This window comes from Corvus kubaryi, unplaced genomic scaffold (assembly GCF_017639235.1).
Source record: "Corvus kubaryi isolate FWS band 111438036 unplaced genomic scaffold, C.kubaryi_AGA036_p1.0 37341, whole genome shotgun sequence".
Classification (NCBI taxonomy): Eukaryota; Metazoa; Chordata; class Aves; order Passeriformes; family Corvidae; genus Corvus; species Corvus kubaryi.
The window spans coordinates 2,257,504-2,279,720 of record NW_024581112.1 but is presented as its reverse complement, the minus strand read 5'-3'; the positions used below and the strand labels follow the sequence as shown (position 1 = coordinate 2,279,720).

General features: G+C 37.6%; 1 protein-coding gene across 5 annotated transcripts; it reads left to right on the top strand.

Annotated features, from left to right (window-relative positions):
* The first annotated feature begins 6,853 nt into the window (after window positions 1-6,853).
* On the top strand, window positions 6,854-22,034 carry LOC121666254 (T-cell receptor-associated transmembrane adapter 1). 5 transcript variants are annotated; one of them, XM_042031580.1, is made up of 7 exons: window positions 6,867-7,010; window positions 9,896-9,977; window positions 12,081-12,191; window positions 13,767-13,803; window positions 15,166-15,227; window positions 16,504-16,562; window positions 17,604-22,034. In XM_042031580.1, the coding sequence occupies exons 3-7, from the start codon at window positions 12,089-12,091 to the stop codon at window positions 17,862-17,864; spliced, it is 522 nt and encodes a 173-aa protein (XP_041887514.1). In that variant the 5' UTR covers window positions 6,867-7,010; window positions 9,896-9,977; window positions 12,081-12,088; the 3' UTR covers window positions 17,865-22,034. The 5 variants fall into 5 exon arrangements, 4 of the variants coding, with proteins under 4 accessions (XP_041887513.1, XP_041887514.1, XP_041887512.1 ...); XR_006016632.1 differs by lacking the exon at window positions 6,867-7,010 and having other exon boundaries at window positions 7,024-9,977; window positions 17,604-18,728; window positions 18,825-22,034; XM_042031579.1 differs by lacking the exon at window positions 9,896-9,977 and having other exon boundaries at window positions 6,854-6,948; window positions 12,079-12,191.
* The last annotated feature ends 183 nt before the right edge of the window (window positions 22,035-22,217 follow it).

The window sequence follows — 22,217 nt, the reverse complement described above, 5'->3', positions numbered from 1 at the left end:
GCATTTAGTTATGTGCGGAGAAGAAAATAAAGCTCCGTGTACAAAGATCAAATACTAACACTAACACTGTTCTCTTGCTTGTTTCACTTCACTTTCAAGCTTCAGGCATGCTGGTACTTTTTTTGTTCCCTCACTGAAGTGTGGGTACAGCATTTAATCCACCTCCCTATTCCTCTCTATCCCCCTATACTACTTAATAACATACTACCTCTTTATTAGGCAGGTGTGGGTAAGGTTGGAAAATGGCTTGATCTACCTGCCTCCTCTGCTTGAAGGGAATACCATCAAGATCCTGAGCTCCATTGAGAAGAATCTTTCTTTTCAGCAGCTGCAGAGCGCGACCTAAGGGGTATTCTATGAACTACATAGCTATGGCATATTTTCTGCTGAAATGACAGCCAGTTTTAAAGATGGAAATGCCATCTATTTCTGCAGCGCTCACACAGAGGGATAGCATTGCTGGCTGCTTTGAAGTCATTCAACTCCCATCTCAGCCACAACCATCTTTGCTCCCCCTGGCCATGTCTGACATGGAGAATGGAACCTACGCACAGGTGTACATCAGTGGTGATGTAGAAGGATGTGCATTTTATTTTATGCATCAGTTACATCAATATCTGAACAGAAATCTCTAAATAGCAACCAAATCACACAATTTGCTGTCACCTTTAAATATTAAGTAATTTTGTTCTTTATATTATAAAAAGAGAAAATCCACTCATGCAACTATTTCTTCATTCCTGGTGTCTTGGTTTTGGAGACAAAAGTTGAGGAGGAAGCGCTCAGCAATGAGCGCCTCCTCCAAAGGGACAAGGGCCTCCCCTTTTCTTCTGTCAATGAGACAAATGGGTCACAAGAAGTGAAAGTGGGAAATAAAACACAAACAAAACAGGGTAGAACAGGATTAAAAAACCCCTCAAAATACAACAAATTCCCAGAGAGGGAACAGACACAACAGGACCAGCTGGGGCCAGCCCGCAGGCCCACCGAGGCCACCCACAGGCTCCCTGGACCGGTGAGGAGGGAAGCGAGGCAGTGAGGCAAGGGGGAAGGAAGGGAAGAAGAGCAAGAAAAACCAACAGAACCTTTTTCCCACTAGCTGGAACACAAAGGAAACCCCAAAAAGCAGCAGAGCGCTCCCGGTGCAGCCCCTCCCGAGCCCCGCCGAGCCCCAGAGCCCCCGAGCCGTTGGGCTGAGCCGTTCAACCGCCCCGCACTCGGTCCTGTGGCTCCGGCCCCGCCCCCGGGTCCATCTTAAACTGACAGTGTCCTTGGGCACTGAGCGGATGGTTAAGGAATAAATAACATCATAGGCTTCATAACTTCAGCCCAGGACACCTGGACAGTGCTACAAATAAAGCACTGACTAAGCAACCCAGCAAGAATTTATTTGCACCAATAATAGCGCACAGAGCAACTCTTTCATAATCAACTACGGAAGTGGGAGCTGCACATACACAATAAAGAAGACAGAAAATACTCCCGAGGAGCATGCTTCATAAAAGAGAAAAACACCTTTCCTAACTAGTCTATCTCAAAATAAGACTTGTTAAGGACAGAACATGAATAGAAAGAACTTTAGTAGCCAAGATTAGAACCAAAACAAAAACTGAAGTCATGGGATTATTCTGCTAGTTCAAGGTAGCCACAACAGAGCTTGCTTAGAGCTTATCTGTGTTTCAGCAATGCCAGGCTTCTGAAAGTATAGGGTCTTGTTAACCAGGAAGCTTAGTGAAATGTGTCATGACATTTGGGAAAATTCTCTTGGAAAAATTTGCCATAGAATCATGGAATGGTTTGGTTTGGAAGGAACATTAACGATAATCTAGTTCCAAACCAAAGTCCTCCCTTTGCAGCTGCAGCATTTGTGCATGACAGAGTAAGGCCCCCCACGATACCTAAAGGGGTCCATGACTGCATTTTTCAGCTATCACAGACAGAAGTTCTGTCCATGCCCTGCTTCCTTCACTTTAATCCAAGACTCTCATGCCCAAAGAGAACTCCTAGAACAGTACCTACTTTGGCCTCTGAGAAATGCCAAAATGTACATGCCAATGTAGGACAGTCACTTCATAGGCTTTCAACATCTTGTGGGACAGGACAGCCATTTCCCATGCACCTGTGTTCTTACCTTCTGTAAATGCTAACAAGTCTCTGACAGTTTAAACTACAAGAGAAGCAGCACACATTTTGCTGTGCCCAAATGTGCTGCTCAACAGGAAGTAGTAAGAAAACAATGTTTTAACAGCCGTGAATGTGGCAAGATGAGCACCTTTTATCTGCTTACCAGAAACTTCTTTAAATAGAGATGCGACCACAACACTGTTAAGCTGAAAGGTTCAGTAGTTAAGTGATTCAGTTCAATTTCACTACTCCAATGCATCACTGACCACTTTTCAAGGCTTAGCTTAGCTTCACAGTCATTATTTCAAATCTTACTCTTAACCTACACACAAACTAATTAGATCTAAGCGGCCATTAAGCTGCACTGCAGAGATACTTTGTCTTACTGGTAAATATTTGCATTCACAGATTAAGTTGAGGCAGGCTCATACATTTTTTCATTTCCTTGTCACTGTTTCTGACTCGGCAGACATGTGCATGACCTGCACTTGACTCCCAGTTCAGTGGCTTCAGTGGCTCTCCTACTGCCCTCTGGCAACTGTGTCATGTGAGGGAAACAGTGTCCCTCTGGATATAGTGCAGGAAGGATTTTAGAGGAGAAAACCAGGTGCTTCAAGTGCTTTCCCCTGCAATGTCCTGGCAAAGGGAGGTGGGAGCATTCACATACACACCAGTCTGACTTGTAACAAGAACCCTCAACAAGACAGCCTAGACTTGGTCTCCATCAGGTTTTAAAGAGCTCAGAACTTTTCTTGTGCCCACAAGGACAGGCCAACATGAACCATGCTGTGATAATACAGGCTTGAAAAAGTGGTGGAAGACACAGAGTTCAAATGCAGAGACAGCATCCTGAGTTACAACAATTCATTTCCTGAAATACCAGTCACTCAGTAGAGCGCAGTTGTTTTGCTCAAAGCAAGGGCTACTTTCATTCAGAATTGTGGCTGGGAACACTTCACTCAAGGTAGAACAAGTTTAACTCATTGTAACAAGGAGAACAAGCTTCTGACATTCTTTTAGCCACGATGAGAAAGTCCACTATGAAGGCTAAGCTGGTTAAGGACACACTGCAGAGCAGGAGTCAGCTTCATCACTTCAGCAATGAGGACAAGTGTGGAGTCAGTTTATGAGTTCAGGCCACAGCAAGGGGCTTAGACTGTTCAGGGAGATTCTCCACAAGGCTTCAGGCCACATGTACCTGAGTTTGGGTTTCCTACGCTAGCTCCAACAGAGCCACATGGACATGCTTGTGGTAGTCCCAAGAAACTTTTAAAAGAATAAGCTTAGTATTTTAGGGTCACTATCTTGCTCACAAATTCTTCTTGTGCTTCGGTCAAAGTTGATAGAGTTGTAAGCTTGCTACTAAGCACAGAGAGGGACCTGCTGGCTTCACTAGGGTGTCTCACATGAGGAATAGTTGCAGGGTCAGGTCTTTGGCTGCCCAGGGGAAAGTATTTACCCGCAGTCTTGTATAAGTGTGTCAAGAGGGAACTAAAAAAATCCTAAAACCAGGTAAATGGATTATAGCACTTTAATAGGAAATTCATTCTTCTTGTGGCTATTGAAAGAAAAATCACTAGAGATTACATCTCTCTCAGCATATATTGTCTATGTGAACAGAAAATAAAATCTAGAGAACTCAATGGAAAAGCCACACTTTATTTCTGCAGGTTCTGATGAAGTGGCATCTGGTCTGTTTTCTCTCTGCTAAGTACACAGGGACTGCTCTGCTATCTTAAATCATCCAACACAGAAAACCCCACCCAAAGCCTCACAAGTGTGCAGTGCTAGCTTTCAATGGAAAATTTTCAGTGCAGAATTATCAAGATAAGAAATTTTCTCTTTATAGTCCTTGATAATAAGGTTTTGTAGCATTCAGAAAAAAACCCACCCAGTGGTTTCCCCACAGGAAACCCATGATACTGCTTTTAATAGGAGCCATAATTTCAGGGACAGTTAATGAGACAGCATTCTGCTTAACAGTGGTTTAAGTGAAGCGGTGATTAAAGACAGACTTTGTCTACAATGCACAAATGACCCTGATTAGTTTTCTAATTTTATCATTAAGTACGAAATTCACTGTAAGAGATAGAAGAGCTGTCTGCAGCATTTGAAGCTCACTTGAAAGGCCTCACGCTTTCTGGCAGCTATTTTAAACCAACCTCTCTCCTGTAGCACTGTTGCTCATTTGTGTTCACTGCACAAAGAGCACCAGGTCTGCACCCGACATCGAAGTAAAGAGTCACGTGCTTGGCTTAAAAGAACAGTTCTACTTCTCCAATATGTTTGTGAGACTAGAACCAGCACAGACTCCACTTCAGCATAAACCAAATTAAAAACATTTCTGCTGTAGTTACTTTGCCCAGAAAATTCTGAAATCTCATGATTAAAAATAGATTTCCATTTCAGGCAGAAATAGAATTTACATCTTGCAGGAATACCTATTCTTTTCAAGACTTCTACTACAAACAGTGTCTTTCACATTCTTTGGAAGGGGATTTCCACTACAACACTTAGCAGAGAAAATGATATGATTTTTCAAAGAAAGGTTGTAATTTGAGTAGTAATAGAGAAAGTAGGCATTTGACGCCTGATGGTGTTGTGAGCTGTGCAACTTATTTCACCTTCAGGAAGCCAGAAGAGACACGCATTCTGCGGTCTTAGAAAAGCACTACTTGCTGGCACCTTGCATACATTACAAAATGTACTTACGTACTGTTTGTTTGACTCCATTTCAGCACAGACTTATTCCTTCATATTCATCTGTGCACACCAATATTTAATCATGCTATGTTTACTGTCTCCAAGCAAGAGCTATTCCCAGCCAGTTAAGCAGGCAGTAGTTCCCAGTAGTTAAGCAGGCAGAAATACCTTCCCAGAGTATGCACCCAGGAATATATAGCTTGGGGACTTGCAAAAGAGGAGGAAATGCTTTCATATGCAATAGATGGGGATGAAGTAGCATTACCTTATGTCCTGTATTTCTAAATATAGTCATGATTTGTCCTTGTCTCTGTTATCCTGAATAACAGCACTTTAAGCAGACTACTGGCTCCCTAAGTTTTTTAACATAGCAGTGATACAAAAGAAAGGAAAAAAAGAAGCCTCATATTCACAATGGATTTTACTGCCTGAAGCAAATATTTTCTTGCTGTCTAACAGAGCTTTCTGTATCTTGCAGGTTGCCCAAAATAGCATACCAAGTTCATGTTCATTCCAATAGACTTTGCTTTTGCAGCCACTCAAAGCTGATACAGTACAGCAATGATTTGCTCTTGGAGAGCAGATTTATTAACACACCAGCAGGACTACAAACCCAGAAATTCCCCACTGCATTCTCAGGATTCACCTTTCCATTATGCTCTTAATTATCTCTGAAGGAGTTTATTTCTTGTAAGCTTCTTGTTCAGGCTGATAAGCATTTTATTCTGAATTCTCTGCAGATCTCAGATTTACTCCTTGTGCTCTTAGCTGAGAAACGAAGCAACTGCCTTCATTTTTGCAATGCACATCTTCCACCATCTCCAGTTTCTCTCTCAATTCAGTATCCTTCTATAAGAATTCCCACCATTTTGAGTATCTTCACATTAATTCCTCCTACTCTATTCACTTCATTATGATAAAGCTTTGAGTAGTTAAGTCTATATCACCCTTAGACTTGAATGGAAGGATATATTATATTAACCAAGACTAATCCGTTATTTCATGTTCAACTAAAATGCTAATCCAATAAATTATTTCCTAAGCATTGATCTAAGGCAGTTAATATAAAAATAATATTTCAGAGTTATAGCACCCTAAGTAAATATAGATTGCAGAGGACATTTTATCACATTAGAGTCTTTCTTGAAGAGCAGTTTTACATTGCTCCTTAGACTACACTGAGGGCTATTTCAATTCATGTATTCCAAAAAGACAAACATGTTCATGTAATTCACTTTTTTTTTCATAAGAAATGCTTCCTATTTCTACATTACACACAGTAGGAAATAAAACCGTTTGCTCTGAAGAAAAACCCCCAAACCCATACTATACCTAAAACATCAGAAGTTAACAGAAGGTTTCTTTGACAGTACTCAGTGTGCAAGCTTCCTCTGGAAGAACCTACTCCGATTCTGAGAATAAAATGGCTTCTCTGCCTAAACACAGACATGTTTCATTAAATTTTAAAGACAAATACACACAGCAAGCCACATGCTGATTTATCCTTTCTTTCCACAACTGTACAGGACTGTGGCCCCAGATTCATAAACTCTAAGGAATGGAGGAATCACATTATGTTATTCTGATCTGACCTTCAAGAGCTGGTGGTGTTATAATTCCTTCATCATGCCTCTGAATCCTGTTGTTGCTAAACTGTAGGCTCTCAGCAATGGATTTTCAGACTTGGCTTAGAAACTTCAAGAGAGGAAGAGTTATGTAGCACTCCTAGGTAAAATAGTTCTGTAATTTCGTTTAAGAGGTATCAAAATACTTCTGTTGAATTCAACATAACATTAAACCAAAGAAGATTTAGAGTATGAGTCTCATATGAATATTACAAAAGTAAGTTTGTATCACATAAATGAAACTAATAGTCCTGTACATGTTCTTCTGTGGCAAGACAGGTGGATAATGAGTACAAGGGTACACATAAATACTTTAATTCTCTCTTGGAGGCAAACACTGAAGAGGAACGTGAGTTTGCTTCTTAAAGCTGAACCACATTTCCTGTTTGTAAGAAAGGAGATGAAAAAAAAAGACTGGAGGGATTTGAGATTGACGACAACTAGAGACAGGTTCATGCTGCCGGGTCCGAAACAAAAGAGTATCCAATATCTGCCAACATAACTTGATTTCCTGTTGGATAAAGGGGAGGGGAGTATTCCTAGAAACAACAAAACCAGGTAAGCCTTATTTTTTAAACTTGCGAACATAGGAGCAGTAGAACCACGCTATGGTACATTAGCAGTCTTCCAAGAAGGTGGCTCACGGTGCTAAACCTTCATTAATTAAGTTTTGATAATGAAGACTAAGCATTGGCATTAGTTTTATGCTGAAAATACTGTGCTGTGGGCCTTCTTATTTTCCAGTGTGCTGTTTCCCTTCTGAAGTATGAAGTTGTTACCTTACAAAGCAATTAGTTGTGCACTAATTAATTGCAGTTTAAGGAATCTTTTTTTCAGAGAATTAATCCTGTAATAAAAGCTCACAGAGGTGGAAGCATTTTTAATGCTAATTTAACATTCATCAATCTCTTAATGAGTTTCTTTTTCTAAGGGCCATTAGTACAAAATATTATTTATATCAAGATTTAATTGGAAGAGGGGAGGAAAGACAGTTTTATCTCATCTTTGACAAATTTGTAGACAAAAACAAGAGGAAAGAAAGGAAAGAAATCATTTTGTGCTCCAGATCATCCCCATAAATCTGGTAGCAATTAATCTGCCTCTGTGGCTAATGCGTTGATACCACAGGTGGCATGTCCAGCTAGATGGTATCTATATTCCTTGCCTCATGTTCCTTTTCAGTACAAAAACCTGTTAGATGTATGCTATCTTCCTGTTATCCTTTGTAATGGATTGTCTAAACAAAATACATTAGAGCAAGGAGGAACAAAACGTAGCACCCCTGCTACCTATTCTTATGTTGTTAGGAGGACAAATATCCAACATGAATTGTTAAATCTGGCTCCTGTCCCTGCAGGTAAGTACGTGATTATGTCCACTCCTTTGAGTTGCAATAAATTGAATTGCACAAGTTCATCAGGAAAGATTAGAATGTTTTGGAGGCTTTTGGTTTTTTTGGTTGTGGGTTTTTTTTGCCTCTTTTGCCTCACAGCCCTCCAGTGACAGTATAATGCACCCCATAAGGAGAAAACCTAAGAACAAATAACCAAAACTCTGTATTTATTCCCACGTCTTGTCTCTGCTGGTGGATAAAGTTGTCAATAGATTTTTAAAGAGAAAAAGTACAATTAACTACGCATTTAGAAGGTATGTTGTTTGTCTGTGTTTTGTGGTGTGAATATGGTAGCTTCAGTTTATAGCATTGTAAAAGATACTAAGAGGTGGAGAGTAATCCCATCCCTAAAGTCAGTAAAAACATTATCCAAATGAAGCAACTTACCTATGTTCTAGTTGGATGCTACTCCAAGTTTAACCTGGTTTTCAAATAGAAATGGAAGAATAGGAGCATAAGAATGTATCATTAATACTAAAGAGAGACTGATATTAGTTAATCAAAATACTGTAATCTTTTAAATTATTTAAATATACTGCTTCTCCACTCACACATCCCAAAGTCTTCTAACGATATAACAAGAATTGTTGTCCCTCTCATGAAACCTTTGGGTGTATAATGAACTTTTTTCCTTTCACAGAGGAGCACATTACTTTAAGAATATTTCAGTATTATTTCTTTTAACAAACTACTACCACCCTTAAGTTTTCCTATCACAGATAGAAAACTAGTCAGATAGACTGTCACAAAAAACCGTGATGGAATTTGAGCTTAGCGTATTAGAATCATAGTGTACTATTCTCAAGGGGCCTAATTATTCCATATGACTCTTTTCCAAAGATATAACAATTAAAAAAAAAAATCAGTTTGATTGCTTGAATGAGAATGCCCCTGAATACAGTGTCATGGATTCTTTGGACTAACCATATAATACGTAAAAAAGAATAATCTGGTTTTGCTCCATTTGAAAATAGATTACTTGAATGAGAATTAAAATTAGAGAATAGAAGACACCATTTCAAAATAGAATATAATTAATCTAATAGACTTTCTGTTTATTTCTCACTCACCATCTACAATCTCCTTATTTTTGTCTTTAGCACAACCTGCTAACTGTGAGAGGTTGCATCTGCTGTTGTACATTTAGGGACAGCAGTGTAGCTATCTGTGGAGACAAATTGTTCTTCACACAGTCAGTCAGCTTTCCTTCTAATGCTGCTGTTGTCGAAGTAGTTAATATTGATAAAATGCAGTTATAAATATAAGTGTCATATGGGAAACACCTATAACAACAAGAAGACATGGGAAGATCTGGGAGTTGCATATCTGTAAAGCTAGGATATAAAACCAAAATTTTTCATATTTTGTATCTGGGTAATAAGATTAACTTGAAACTGATGTTAGAATGGCATAGAGCTCTCAGAACAGCACCATTACATCTCTGATCAAAGTGTTTACTGTGGTTTTATGGGCTAAAAACTGTTGTTGTTTCTCCAGTATAAGTAGTGTTGTCTGACAAACAAATATCTAGTATTGCAAAAACAAACAAGCAAAAAAATTGAAGTCACACATATTGTTTGTATACATTCTACTGAAACACAAGCAGATGTTTAAGTCAGTGTTGTGGAAAATGAATTTAAAAATAAACTAAATAATGTTCATCCAGGAAGAAATTTAAATGTTCTTCTCTTAATCTACCCACACCCATGAAATTTCCTAAATTGTGTTTAAGAAAGAACTATAGATTGTGACATTTAAAACATTGGTATAGTTTATTAGAAATCCAAGTTTTATATGGCTTTTTTCCTAGAATGTTTTTAAAGTTCTTGGAAAGTGGGATTGCTCAAATACTATAGAATTTAAATCTGAAAACTGAAATGAAAAAAATTGTATCCAGCTTTTACTATTTCCCAGGTAATAACTTCAATTTAAATCAGAAGTTGAGACAGGAAAATAATACTTGACAACAAAAAGTGGGTCAGTTAAGGGTTGAAAATAGTCAAATGGAAACTAAGAGTTTTCCTTCTACTCTGGAAACACCATGGAAAAGTTGGATTCCTGGATCAGAGAGAAAAATTACAACATTCTATATGAAGAAAAAGGAACAACATTGGATCCTAACTGTACTTTAGGTACCTGCTAACTCTTCTTATTCTAATGAATCAGAGTTGTAGCTTGTGGAATGGGCTGCCCAGGGAGGTGGTGGAGTCACTGTCCCTGGAGGTGTTTCAGGAAAGACCGGACGTGGCACTGAGTGCCATGGTGCAGTCGGCAAGGTGTTGTTCAGTCATAGGTTGGACTCGATGATCTCAGAGGACCTTTCCAACATAATTGATTCTGTGATTCTACCACAGTCACATGTGCTTCCCTTCTCGCAGACCACAATACTGCTTTTGCTTTGAAAAAGTGTTTGTAGGAAAAGAAATATGAAAGGAACATGAGAAGAATGGAAAATAATCACATCAGAAAAGATAAGACAGGAGAAGAATGAAAGATGATTCTGATTATTTAGGGACAACAGTGAGACTTGAAATTTCTTGTCCTGGACAGACTTGTAGTTTTGGACAGGTTGCATGGGATGCAATATTGAGTGACTAATTGCACAGTAACTAGGTTCCAAAGACTGGTGATTCTTGATGTAGCTTGATAACATCTTTTCAGTGTAGGATTTCCCATTCTTTTAATTCCCTTCCTGAAAAATTATAATGATGTATAGCTTCATGGGGGTGTTGTCTCTCCTCAGGAATGTCAGTATCTCATTGCAAAAAAAGTGCCTTTCAACATGAAGAGGAGTATTGCAGTGATAAACAATCCTCAAACACCTTTGGGAGAACTCAAGTGGTAGAAAGGAAGGGAAACAGGACATTCAGTTCAAAAAGAAGGATAAATGGCCACTAAAAGCACCACATGCAAAAAAAAGTTAAAAGTCTGTCAGAAAGTTACAGCTTGTTTGTTCTGCTTTGTTCCTTTTAAAAGAGAGTTCTGGTCAGGAAAGAAACCTACATCCCAGAAGCCCAGGTGATTTGTGATTTTTGCTACCACGGTTTATCTTGTCTTGTTTTGTCAAGACAAAGAGTTGGAGTAAAACAAAACGAAAAGAGCTTTGTCAACACCAGCACAACAAGGGAACAAAACCTGTAAGGAGGTTTTGAGCCGGTCAGTCACGAACAAACATTCCAAATCTCGGAGAACATGAAACATGTCTGGGGAAAGTGAAGAATCAAGCTGCAAGCTCCTTTCACTCATTTATTTGGCTAAGTGTTTTTTCCTCTGCCAAGGAAGGGTCCATATGCAACAACGCTGATAATTTTGGCCACTGGACTATCACAAACAGGCTATTTTCCTCAGCATGGTTTGTGATGGAAAATTTGTATCAACTAGGTTAATCAAAGAATTAATTAAATGAAAAAAACAGATTTTGTGCTAAGGGGGGTTCTTTCCTGTCTTTCTTATTGCAAGGAGAGGCAAGTTTAGAGCAAAAGAAGACTTTGTTCAAATAACTGGACCCACCTTTTACCAAGTGATTTTCCAGGAGCTGTTTGAACTTTTCTCTGCAGTAGTACTGGGGGCTTCATTGGTTCCCCCAGTGTCATTCACTGGTGATGATAAAGGATGCTTGTCCTTTATCATCACCTCCTCTCGTTTTTCAGGCAAAAAAATGAGTACAAGTAAGCGGTTTTAACAGCTGTAAAACAAGACAAGAAAACACAACCAAATTTTGACATATTTTGCAGGGATTATTAAAACGTTACAGTCTTAGGTGTTATTCAGAGACACATCCAGTGAATTTGTTTTGACTGAATTCAGAACTACTTTCATGAACTCTAGAATTTAGCCAAGAATTTACTGAATTTACTGCAAATACTAAGTTAAAGACAACTGCAGAAATAATTTCACAGCTATCCAGCAAAATTACTTCTTTCTTTATTAATATCTTATTTTTTACTACATCTTACAGGCAAACCAATAGCCTAATCTTTGGCTGAATTCCTATGAAAAAGTATTTCTGCTAACAGTTTATTATAATTGCTTTCTTATTATTTAGCATCTGGTTTTGATATTAATTATTTTGATATTAATTATTTTGATATTAATTATGTACCTTGTATAGCAATAGCTGTCAGAGAGTAAGCAACAAAATAGCAGCTTCAATTACAGAAAGCAAAAATCAACCAAGCAAAAGGAATACAGTAAAACTGTTAGACAACACAAATGGTAAAATTATTTTCTTTCAGTTACAGAAATGGACTGCCATTTTTCTGTCTGGGGAGTTTTGGCCTTCCTGACTTTGGCTCTGGTTGTTTCATTGACACTGAATATTTCACACTGTATGAAAAAGAAGCAAGGTAAGTAATGTCTCTTTGTAAGGAATGGAGTTTCAATATTTAAAGTCATCCCTGCTCAGAGATATCAAGTCGACAAATTGATTCTTCTGAATCTTAAGGTACCTTTTGGCAAGAATGATTTTACTAGAGAGCATTTAGCTTTTGAAAAATTTTAGGAGAGTCAGGTATCATTACAGAATGATTGCTAACTGCCCAATCCACTGCTAAAAACAGCTACCCAAATCCATTCTCTGAAGGCAAACCAATACAACAAGAAGAATTTAGTTCTAAATTTTTACTTTTAAAGTATATTTTTAACACCTGCAATTTCCTTTCCTAGGAAGTACACTTTTCCTCTAACTGGTTATTATCTATTCTTCCATTTAAAAATTGTTTTAAGTAGATGCACTGATACGAAATACATCTGAGAAAATTTTCTCCCCCCCCAAATTCCTGACTGCTCATTTGAATTTCAGATTTCATACAGATTTCATGCCTTATCAGTGTATTTTGGAAAAACATTCTAATTGCTTTTCATAATGGGATCCTACTGTATTTCTTAAACCAATGTGTCACTCGTATGACTACAGTCATACTCTGGTTTTGGTTGAAATTAACTTTTACTTTTTTGACAGATTATGCCAGTGCAACCTCTCTTACGCGTGCAATTCTATGGTTAGGAAGTTGTACAATCCTCACCATTCCATTCACACAGGGAAAACTGCACCTGTGCTGTACATGTAGGGGTGGGCAGGCCAACACTGGTGACTTCAACCCAGCTAAATACACCTATGTATATAATCTACGTAAACAGAAGGCCCATGCTTATAAACTGCACTCACCAAGTATTAGAGAATCAGACAGTCACAGGATATTAAGAGAGTTGCTGGAGTGTTTTGGGATGGGTGTGGGTTGAGCTTTTTGGTTCATTTTGTGTTTTAGGACTACTAGGCAGATATTTCTATGAGGAAGAATCACAGTCATTTACAAAATTAACCTGACCAAGGTTTAGGTCAGAGTGGCTGATGCTGCATTTCTCATTGAATTGGAGCTTACTGAGCTAAATTCTGGAGTCCTGGAGCAGAGTTTAGAAATTCAGGCATTCCTGAATTATTAATCAAGTTCTAGCAAGAAATCTCCTTGTAGCCATTGCCTCTCTGCTTCAGTTTCTTCATCTGTGTGGATCACAAGATGTCTTTTTCAGACGTACACGCAGAACTAATAAAATAAATAAACCTCTCACTTTGTGATATAAACACATGATGCACCTCCCCAGACAGGGAAAATCTGATGAGAGAAAAAGATGAGGGAGAAACAGAAGGTGAAGGAAATCAGGAATGAATCACATGTGTTGCAATACACTTTTTGGATACTGCAAACTGACACAGACTTTGCAGCCACAGCACAGGGCCATAACACAAACATTTCTCATATTTGAAAAAAGTAGAGGGACAATTGAAGGTCCTGAGAGCCAGAGCTTTCAATTGTATTCTCTAAAACAAAATCAAAAGCATGTCTGTTGAGACAATTATCTGAAGTGTTCTAAAATAGCACGTTTCATTTTCTCTTAATTTTTTTTTAAAACAAATTTTCCAGCTAAAATGCATAAAGATTACGAAGAGAACAATCCAAGGTAAGTTGTACAAAAAGTTTCTTTCTGGCAAGGGTGAAATAAGCAATAAATAATGACAGATGGCTTGGGAGGGATGGCATAGAGGAAAATTCAGTATCTCATGCAGTCTGCCTGGAAATGTTGGTGGTGGAAAAAAGTTTTTAAGAAAACACAGGAAAAAAAATTCATGTGGGAGATACATCCTCCAGTCATTTTATCAACAATGAAATAATTGTATACTAATACTATAATTTTATCTGAAAGTGCAAGATATTGAGCTAAAGCACTATTACCAATCACTTAAACTCAATAATTCCATAATAATTTAAAAGAACTCTCAGCTCTCACAAAACAGTGAAAAATTATAGTGTGATAGTTAATACTTGTGGTGCAATAATTTACATGTATTTACATTTCATAACCATCTTTATACATGCCATCCAAAAGCAATAAAACAGTCTGTTTACAGCTGCAGGATACCATGAGCTGTTACACAAATCTGTTTCAGGTCTCTCTCTCTTATGCCATACAGAAAAAAACCCAACCCAAACCCAAACTTTAGAAAACAGAGATGGAGAGTCCCATCCCAACCCAAATATAAAAGGCCACTGAAATGAAAATACAAAAGACTGCACCTGTTACCCAAAACCAATTCTCAATTACAAATTTTCTTGAAGTTGGGAAGTCTCAATTTGTCTATTAGTGCCTGTTCAGATGAAAAATACCACGGAATGTGGTGTTAGAGCACGACTTCACCTCCTTGACGAGAGGCAATATAGGGATGCAATAGAAAGGTTACACAGTGCTTCCCACTAAAAATTCCCATTTTACAAACCCACTTAGAAGCATTTTCAAGTAACACCAGGTAATGAAACACAACATAACATTAAAAATCCAAAGCTGAACTTGTCTTCTTTGGTCTTCTCTGTTTGTATTGTCATGAGTATTTTAGTTGAATCAAGAGGGGACCTTTTAAGAACATCACTCCAAAAGACACATATAGTGCTTTAGTTTGTATTGCAGAGTGGTCTCAGAGGACATCAATTGGGTTCCTTTCAGTGATCATCAACATTTCTTAACCTACATCAAACTGTAGCTTAATAGTTTTGAGATTAGCTTTGTGCTTAATGAAGTTACAGGAATGGAGAGTTCAGTCCTGGGCTAGGTGACAAATCTCTCCTGAAAACACCCACATTGCCATTTCTGCCCCCTCCAAAATTTTTGATCTTGTTTATAAGATCACAAACAATCTGCTATATATAGATATATACACACAATCTGCATATTGCTACATGTGCATAAAACATTTGCTAAAATAGAATATTGGGGTGCTAAATAAAGCATATTCTGTGAATTAAAAGTATTTTTTCATTCCCCTTGTAGCTATGATGGCTATGACACAGAAGATTATCCAGTTTATGGCAATCTCAACCAAGATATTTTAGGTAAGCTTCATTTTAGGAACATGTGTCTATTCAGTGGTTATAGAAATATATGATTAGAAACTGGGTGACTGACATATTTTGTGTTTCTCAAATGGCAAACCTGAGAATCTACATATTTTAACTATTAATTAAAATTATTAATAGATACTTGGGATAGAAATGCAGACCTTCATACTGCACTACTATGTATAAGAACAGACCTCATACTGAATTTGATTTTTTACAGTCCATATGGTCCTGTTCAGCTAAGTATCTCAAAACAAAGAGCTTGTCTAAATGTGAAGCTCACTAACTGAAATAACAGCTTGGTCCATGTCTCTTAAAGCAATCTAAAACACATATTACTCACGGTCCAAGGTCAGTGCTCCCACAGAAGCAGGCAGAAACAAACACATAGCAGTTCTCTGCTGTGGCTATCCACAGATCACCAGCAATACTGACAAATGTGCTGAAGCCCAGCAGCTGAATGGTGGGCAGACAGCTTTGCTTTGCTTTACTGGGCTCAAGTTAACAATCCTTGGCAGAGAGACACCACATTAAAGGCTGTAGCATCATATAACTGCAGCTAGAGATAGGTGTGCCGAGGGTTTGTCTTTTGAAGTCTTTATAAAGCAGCATTTTTCTGCATATAACTTTTTCTGCAAGCTTTAATTGGGGTTAAGCAAAACTAAAGCACTTTAACTGAAGGGGAAAAAAAGCCCAAACAAACCGTACTTTTTCACACATAGTTTGCATAAATTTAATCAAGTCAACACTCAAATGCATTGACATTGTAAAACTTTGAAAACTGTAACGAAGTAACCTGTTTTACTGGTGGTTAAAATGAGATATAAAATGAGAAAATAACTAGAACCATATTTACAGAACACTGAAGTAGACTCAGGAAGAGAATTTAATCCCCAGCTGCTGCAACTCACAACCTCTTTCTCAGCCAAAGAAAAGGCTGCCTATGCTGAAAAATAGATCAATATGTGGCTACCTCTTACTTGCAAGAAGTCCTCCCTGCACTCTAAAATAATGCCCGGTTAGTGAATAATGAGAAACCTCCCGTCCATATGAACAGAAAATGATTTTTTCACAGTGTGTGTTTGAATTTCTTAGTTACTTGCCTCTCTATAATTAGAAGGAGAGATCTGTGTGTGATTTCAAAACAAACATCCTACCAAATAAAACTGGGGGGAGTTCATTCTCTAAAAGAGAGGATCTGTTGGTCTGATCTTTTAAGACTCAGTAGAATGTCTTAATAAAAAGATTTTTCTACTTTGATAAATTACAGAAGAATGTTGTTACGAGCAGATGAAGTCCCAGCCTCAAAGACCGGTTAACCAGCTACAGGTATCTTTCATTTTAGTTATGGATTTCTGAATTAGGGTAACATGGTCTGTCTCAGAGTTCCTTTATTTATCCTATGATAAAAATCTTCACACTCTCACAAAAATTACCACGCATATGGCATGATAAAGTTCAGCCACAGGCATGCAGATCGCATGGAACTAAATCCACATCCATGGCCATAGCTTATCTAAAGAAGTAATTTTATTTGGTTTAGTTATCAACCAAGTGAAAACACAAGCTGCATCACATGATACTCATGAGTTTGACTGGCTCTCTCCTGTCGTGTGCAAAATCTATATGCTTTAACCAGTGAAAGTTTGTTTTCTATTGGTTCGTATTTTGTTGAGATACCTGTATGCCTAAAAGCATGAAAGCTTCAAATGAAATTTTCCTGTAATTGAAGCATTCCTAGCATCAATTTCCCAAGTTGATTGCCACATATTTCATAGGGATCGATTTTCAGCCTCTCTCTCAGGGTATTTCCAGCAGGTATAAGAATATCTTTTTTAATCTAGACATTCCAATGTCAATAGTCATTGATGGTTTGGCTTGAAAAGCACTAAGAACCAAGGGAAAGACACAAAAAGCATGCATTTTGCACTGGAAATGAGATCGTTTATACAGACAAGAATCATCCCTCTTTGGTTTTCTGCACAGACAAAGCCTGTTAATAATGTTGTTAATAACTGGATTCTAACTAAAAAATAAAAAAGTGAAAAGAAAACCAGATCAAATAATGTCTTGCATCCCAAAGAACCTGGACTGATTACATAAGCTTCCCTCCTTCCCACAGAGAACCTTTCCAATGATACCTTGATGAATTTTTCCATATTGCCACTATGAGTCATTTACCATTAGGTTATATTGATCTGTTTTCCATTCTCCCACAGTTTAATCATTTGTACTTTTAATGAGTTGTTTTACAGCTAGCTTAGGCAAACTATAGGCAGAATTATGATTACAGTGTAGACATACTCGAAGTCTTAGATATAAATTTAAAGCAAGGATAACTACCGGATGTTAAAGTGAATTTTCTTTTAGGTGGAATCTACCAATCAGATGTGTTATGCCTCACTTGATCACAGTGTCAAGGGAAAATGCAGAAAACCAAGGAGAAAGAAAGATCCTTCATCAGAGGAAGATGAAGAAGAAAGATCATCTAACCCCAGGGTGGCTTCCAAAGTTAGCATTTACCTTAACAGTGAGCAGCTGGCTGCCGAAAACATGGCAAAAGCAGAAGCCATTCATGATGATCCCATCAGACTAATGGGCTTGATTCATAATACAAAAGGAGAGAACTGAATATGTAATGAACAAAATACGTAACAAACCAAGTATGTAACCATAAAGTGAGATTTGTTTTTTCATTCTGGAGGAACAATGAATGATTAGAGATAATATCCTGGAAAACTGACATACTAAACAAAGGTATGAAATGTTCCAAACTGTCTTCCAAGCATATTTACAGACTAAGCAAGACATAGGTCCAGGCTGCCACTCAGATGGATCTGCCCTTCTGAAGATAATTTGAGAGTTGCAGAAGCTGGTAGCTCAGTGCTCGCATGGTATGGATTCCAGTAAAAATTGATCCTGTTTTAAACAATCACCAGCTTTCAAGCAGTCCTAAAAGACCCCCTCCTTGCCTGTAGAGCTCTAGCAGAGTACAACTACTCTATATTAACTTCAGTACTTTTGAAATGAGATTGTGTTTTGTACTTGCACTCTTGGTGATTAATTGTTTTACCAATTAAGAACTGATCTGCTGTTCCACACTGTGACTGGTCTATGGTAATGACTGGAGAATAATTTAAGAGCTGATTTAAATTTCACATGATTTACATCTCACAAGACTTAGCAGTATCTTCATATATCTTTAGTTTCCTTTAGCAATACTAGAATACATCTCAAATCTCAACTCCTCTGCTAGTGGAAGATTGTATCCAGCTGTATTCTGGAGTCCACACAGATATTATCAAACCATCTGTAACAATAAATCTTCTGGGGAGGATTTCTTCCTTCTAATACCCTATGTTATGCTTACATTCCTATTGGGTTTTCCATTGCCATCCTTACTAACTATTTTACAAAAACAAAAAGAGGTTTTTATTTCCCCAGACCCTTCATTTACTGTGGGCACATGCATCTGAAGACTAAATTCTTTAAATGGTAAGTTTTATAGAGTGGGTATTTATATTCTGGGAGTCATTATGTAGTTGCAGCAGGAAACAATAAAGCAAGTTGACATAATATGCCTGCTTCTAGGTGTCAGACACTTCTGCCTTCTCAAAAAACCAGGATATCGGTGCCTTTAAAATCCACAGAGCAGCAGCAAGGAGCTTGAAACTCTGAAGGACACAGAACCCTACAGCTGTTTCAGGTCCTGAAAGAGATCGACCTGGAAACAAAAGGCCCATAGTACAGAGAGCCAACATCTCTTCTAACAGAAATGGATGAATACATCAAGGGATGAGACAAATTTATGAAAAAAAAAATATAAAAGAAATAGTTGTCTGACAGCCTGGTTAATGTTTAGTTTTGTTCATATTTAATGCTCTTATAACTTCCATGCTGGACCAAAAGGGGCTGAGTCCTGCCAGTGCTTATTATCCTGTGCTGGCACTTGCTTTTGTGTGCAGAACTCAGGTCAGGGTTCTTGGCTGCTACATCCCAGAAACAAGGCAGACATGGAATGAAAAGTCGTGGTATCAAGGTCTGAGCCCAGCTCCCACCGGATTGGCAAAAATAAATACTGCTGAAGAAGCTACAAAAACCACTCTGAGGGAGAACCGTATTAAATCGTGACACTGAGGAAGGCCCTAAGGGGGGAAAGAAGGTAGACAAATCCAAAATCAAATATCCAAACATCAAGATACAAGTGCATGAAACATTAATTTAATTAGACTGGGAGGAATTGTACTTTGTTCTGTAGCAGGGACTAAGTAAGTAATGAAATGCCTATCCATATACTCTTTCTTTCATGTACATATTGAGACTGAATACAGTGCATACACAAAACACTTACATAAAGTATTTTAATTTAGCTGGTACCAATCAGATGCAATATTTACACAAAGAGAAAGCTTTCTTAATCTCTCAACCAAATAAGCATAGGCTCAAGAGTCTATTTATTATTATTTTCCAACATATACATGTACCAATGGATACTGTATTTTTAATAACTTGTGCACACTTTGTACAAAAGTTAGTTTCCTAATTTTCTCACAGAATTTTCACTGTTGATTATGCCTTACTTCTAAAAATTTAAGAGTCAACTTGTACGAGATGCCTAAATTCAACTTCTCATTTCAATCTGGTAATTAACAGAAATGAAGTACGCACTTCTCTCATTGTGTGTACGTGTAACAGTAAGTTCACTTCATGGGATTTAGGTACAATTATTTTCCTTTCTATTCTCGGTCTTCATTGTTTAGTCCAGCTATGTGCTTATGCTAATATTCATCAGCTGCTTTCCCTTGCAACGTAGTTTGTTCGAAGAGCAGGGCATTTTTGTTAATATTCTCCTCTATATATATATACACACTTCCTTTCCACATTTAATCACTGCCTCCAATAACTTATTGATTGTGGCTCTCAGACAGGATGATCTTTAATGGCTTATCAGCTATTTCCAAGGCATTTCTAATGATGCCACATTCAAATTTAGCTTTATTCTTTTGGCTCTTTACCCTCCATCTGCTTAAATAAGCAACTGAATGACCTATTTTTTTTTTTAATGAGTGTTGGGGTAGTTTTCAAATGACTACTGAATCCTTACATGAAAAAGCGTGTTCAATATTGTTCCACTGTCAAGTCATTAGAGAAAGACCTACATAAACGATCATATACTAGTTAAATTCTTTACATATAAACCAAGTTTCAACTAATTACAACGTAAGAGGAGGTGCTAAGTTCTAGGTTTATACTGTCTCAGTAACCTCATCTATTTTTCCAGTGTTCCTTAAAAAAAAAATACAGCAAAGAGAAGCAGTGTAAAGCTGTTTTTATTAACAGTAAGTTTAGCATTCAAGTATCATTTCAATGGAACAGTAAAGAATGAATAAACAAGAAGAAATATGGTGGAAAAAGCAAAACTGCTTGGAAGGGAAGGATGGAACTCAAAACACAAGAGAGATCAGGTACCAACATGACACCTTTGTAACCTGACACAGATATATTCCAGCAGTAATTATAGCATTTGATAATCACTGCAGATGTACCTGGCTTAACAGTGGTGTTAGGAAAAACAACACAGACTTTTGCTTATACCATACTTCTAAGAGTCTGCTGACTCACATGGTGTAGGAAGATCAACTCTCCCTTTTTTGCTACTGCTAGCACTCAAAACATGGCACAGGCATGATCTTATCTTCCAACACTTCAAGGTTTTCCAAGAATGACTGCTTGAAATTATTTTGAAGTAATTTTCATGGAGACAATTTTGCTCTGTTGTATAAACAAATTTACCTTCCTGTGTGAGCTGCATTAAAGTTGCTGTGTAGAAGTCATATGTAGATTCAAAACAGGTCCAAAACCCAACTGCAGTTGACTTCTAAGTTACTTTGGAACAGAAAACAATGAATTATGCAATCTCTCAGTACTGGTGTATCAAGAAATATTGGGAAGTAATTACCTCAACAAATCCAAGAGGAAAATACTTCATAAAACATATTCTCTACAGTGCATCCATGTTTGAAAAAGGAAGAAAAATGAGCCCCAATACCATTTCTAGAAGACAATCTTTTGCTGCTGTCATTGAAAGAAATATAATATCCAAATTATGAAGAATGGAATGTGTGTGCAGAAGTTCTTATTGCAGAGAAAACCTTAATGGAGCTGGCTCCTTGTCCTATTCAAGAGCAATACTTAAGACAACAAGATTTTGATTTTAAGAGCTAAAATAACATAAAACCCTCCTGTGCATCCAGAAATAAAGTAAAGCCAAAGAAAACCAATTTCTTCCTTTTCTGAAGCTCAGAAAGCTGACAAGGGGCAATGCTGATAAAACAGCAAGTACTTGATCTGACGCTCACCACTAACACAATCTCCTTGCCAAGGAAGGCCACAGCAGTGAAAACCTGTGGGACACTCACACCTCATTCTCCTGGATTTGCTCATGTAGGTACACAAACTCCTCCTGAGAATTCACATAGGTGAAATAAAAATGTTGGAAGTAGGTATTTGTTCAGAACAGTTTTTTATTTAGAATATATATTGTGTCAGGTAGAACTTTGTCAAAACACAGAATATAACTATCAAATCCACTAAAAAGTACAAGATTTTATTGAACAATCAACTTTGGTGATCTACTTAGAAAATTTTAACATTAACATTGCATAGCAGACATAAGTCACAGCATACAACAGTGAATTTGGGTCTGAATTGATACATCCAGAAAGCATGAATACAGCAATTTAGGTAAATGAGCTTGTTCCTTATTATTAATACTTTCGGAATCAAAGCTTATTAGCAAATCAAAAGAATACAGATCACCTTCTGTTATTATAAACACTGTCAAATATGTAACTCCAACTTAGCCATAAATCGAGTAAGAAGTGCCCTGTCAAAAGGGACGAACCCTTTCCCAAACATTTCTATTACAAGAAAGTATAAACCAGAACTAGTTGTGTATTTCCTACATATAACTATAAATCCTTG

What these genes read in the sequence shown, in the direction of transcription:
- LOC121666254 (XM_042031577.1), top strand. Translation starts at nt 9,887, where the DNA reads ATGGAAAAGTTGGATTCCTGGATCAGAGAGAAAAATTACAACATTCTA. An exon ending in GGATCCTAACTGTACTTTAG is followed by an intron (nt 9,978 to 12,080) that starts GTACCTGCTAAC and finishes ATTTTCTTTCAG; the next exon opens with TTACAGAAATGGACTGCCAT. An exon ending in TCTCAACCAAGATATTTTAG is followed by an intron (nt 15,228 to 16,503) that starts GTAAGCTTCATT and finishes GATAAATTACAG; the next exon opens with AAGAATGTTGTTACGAGCAG.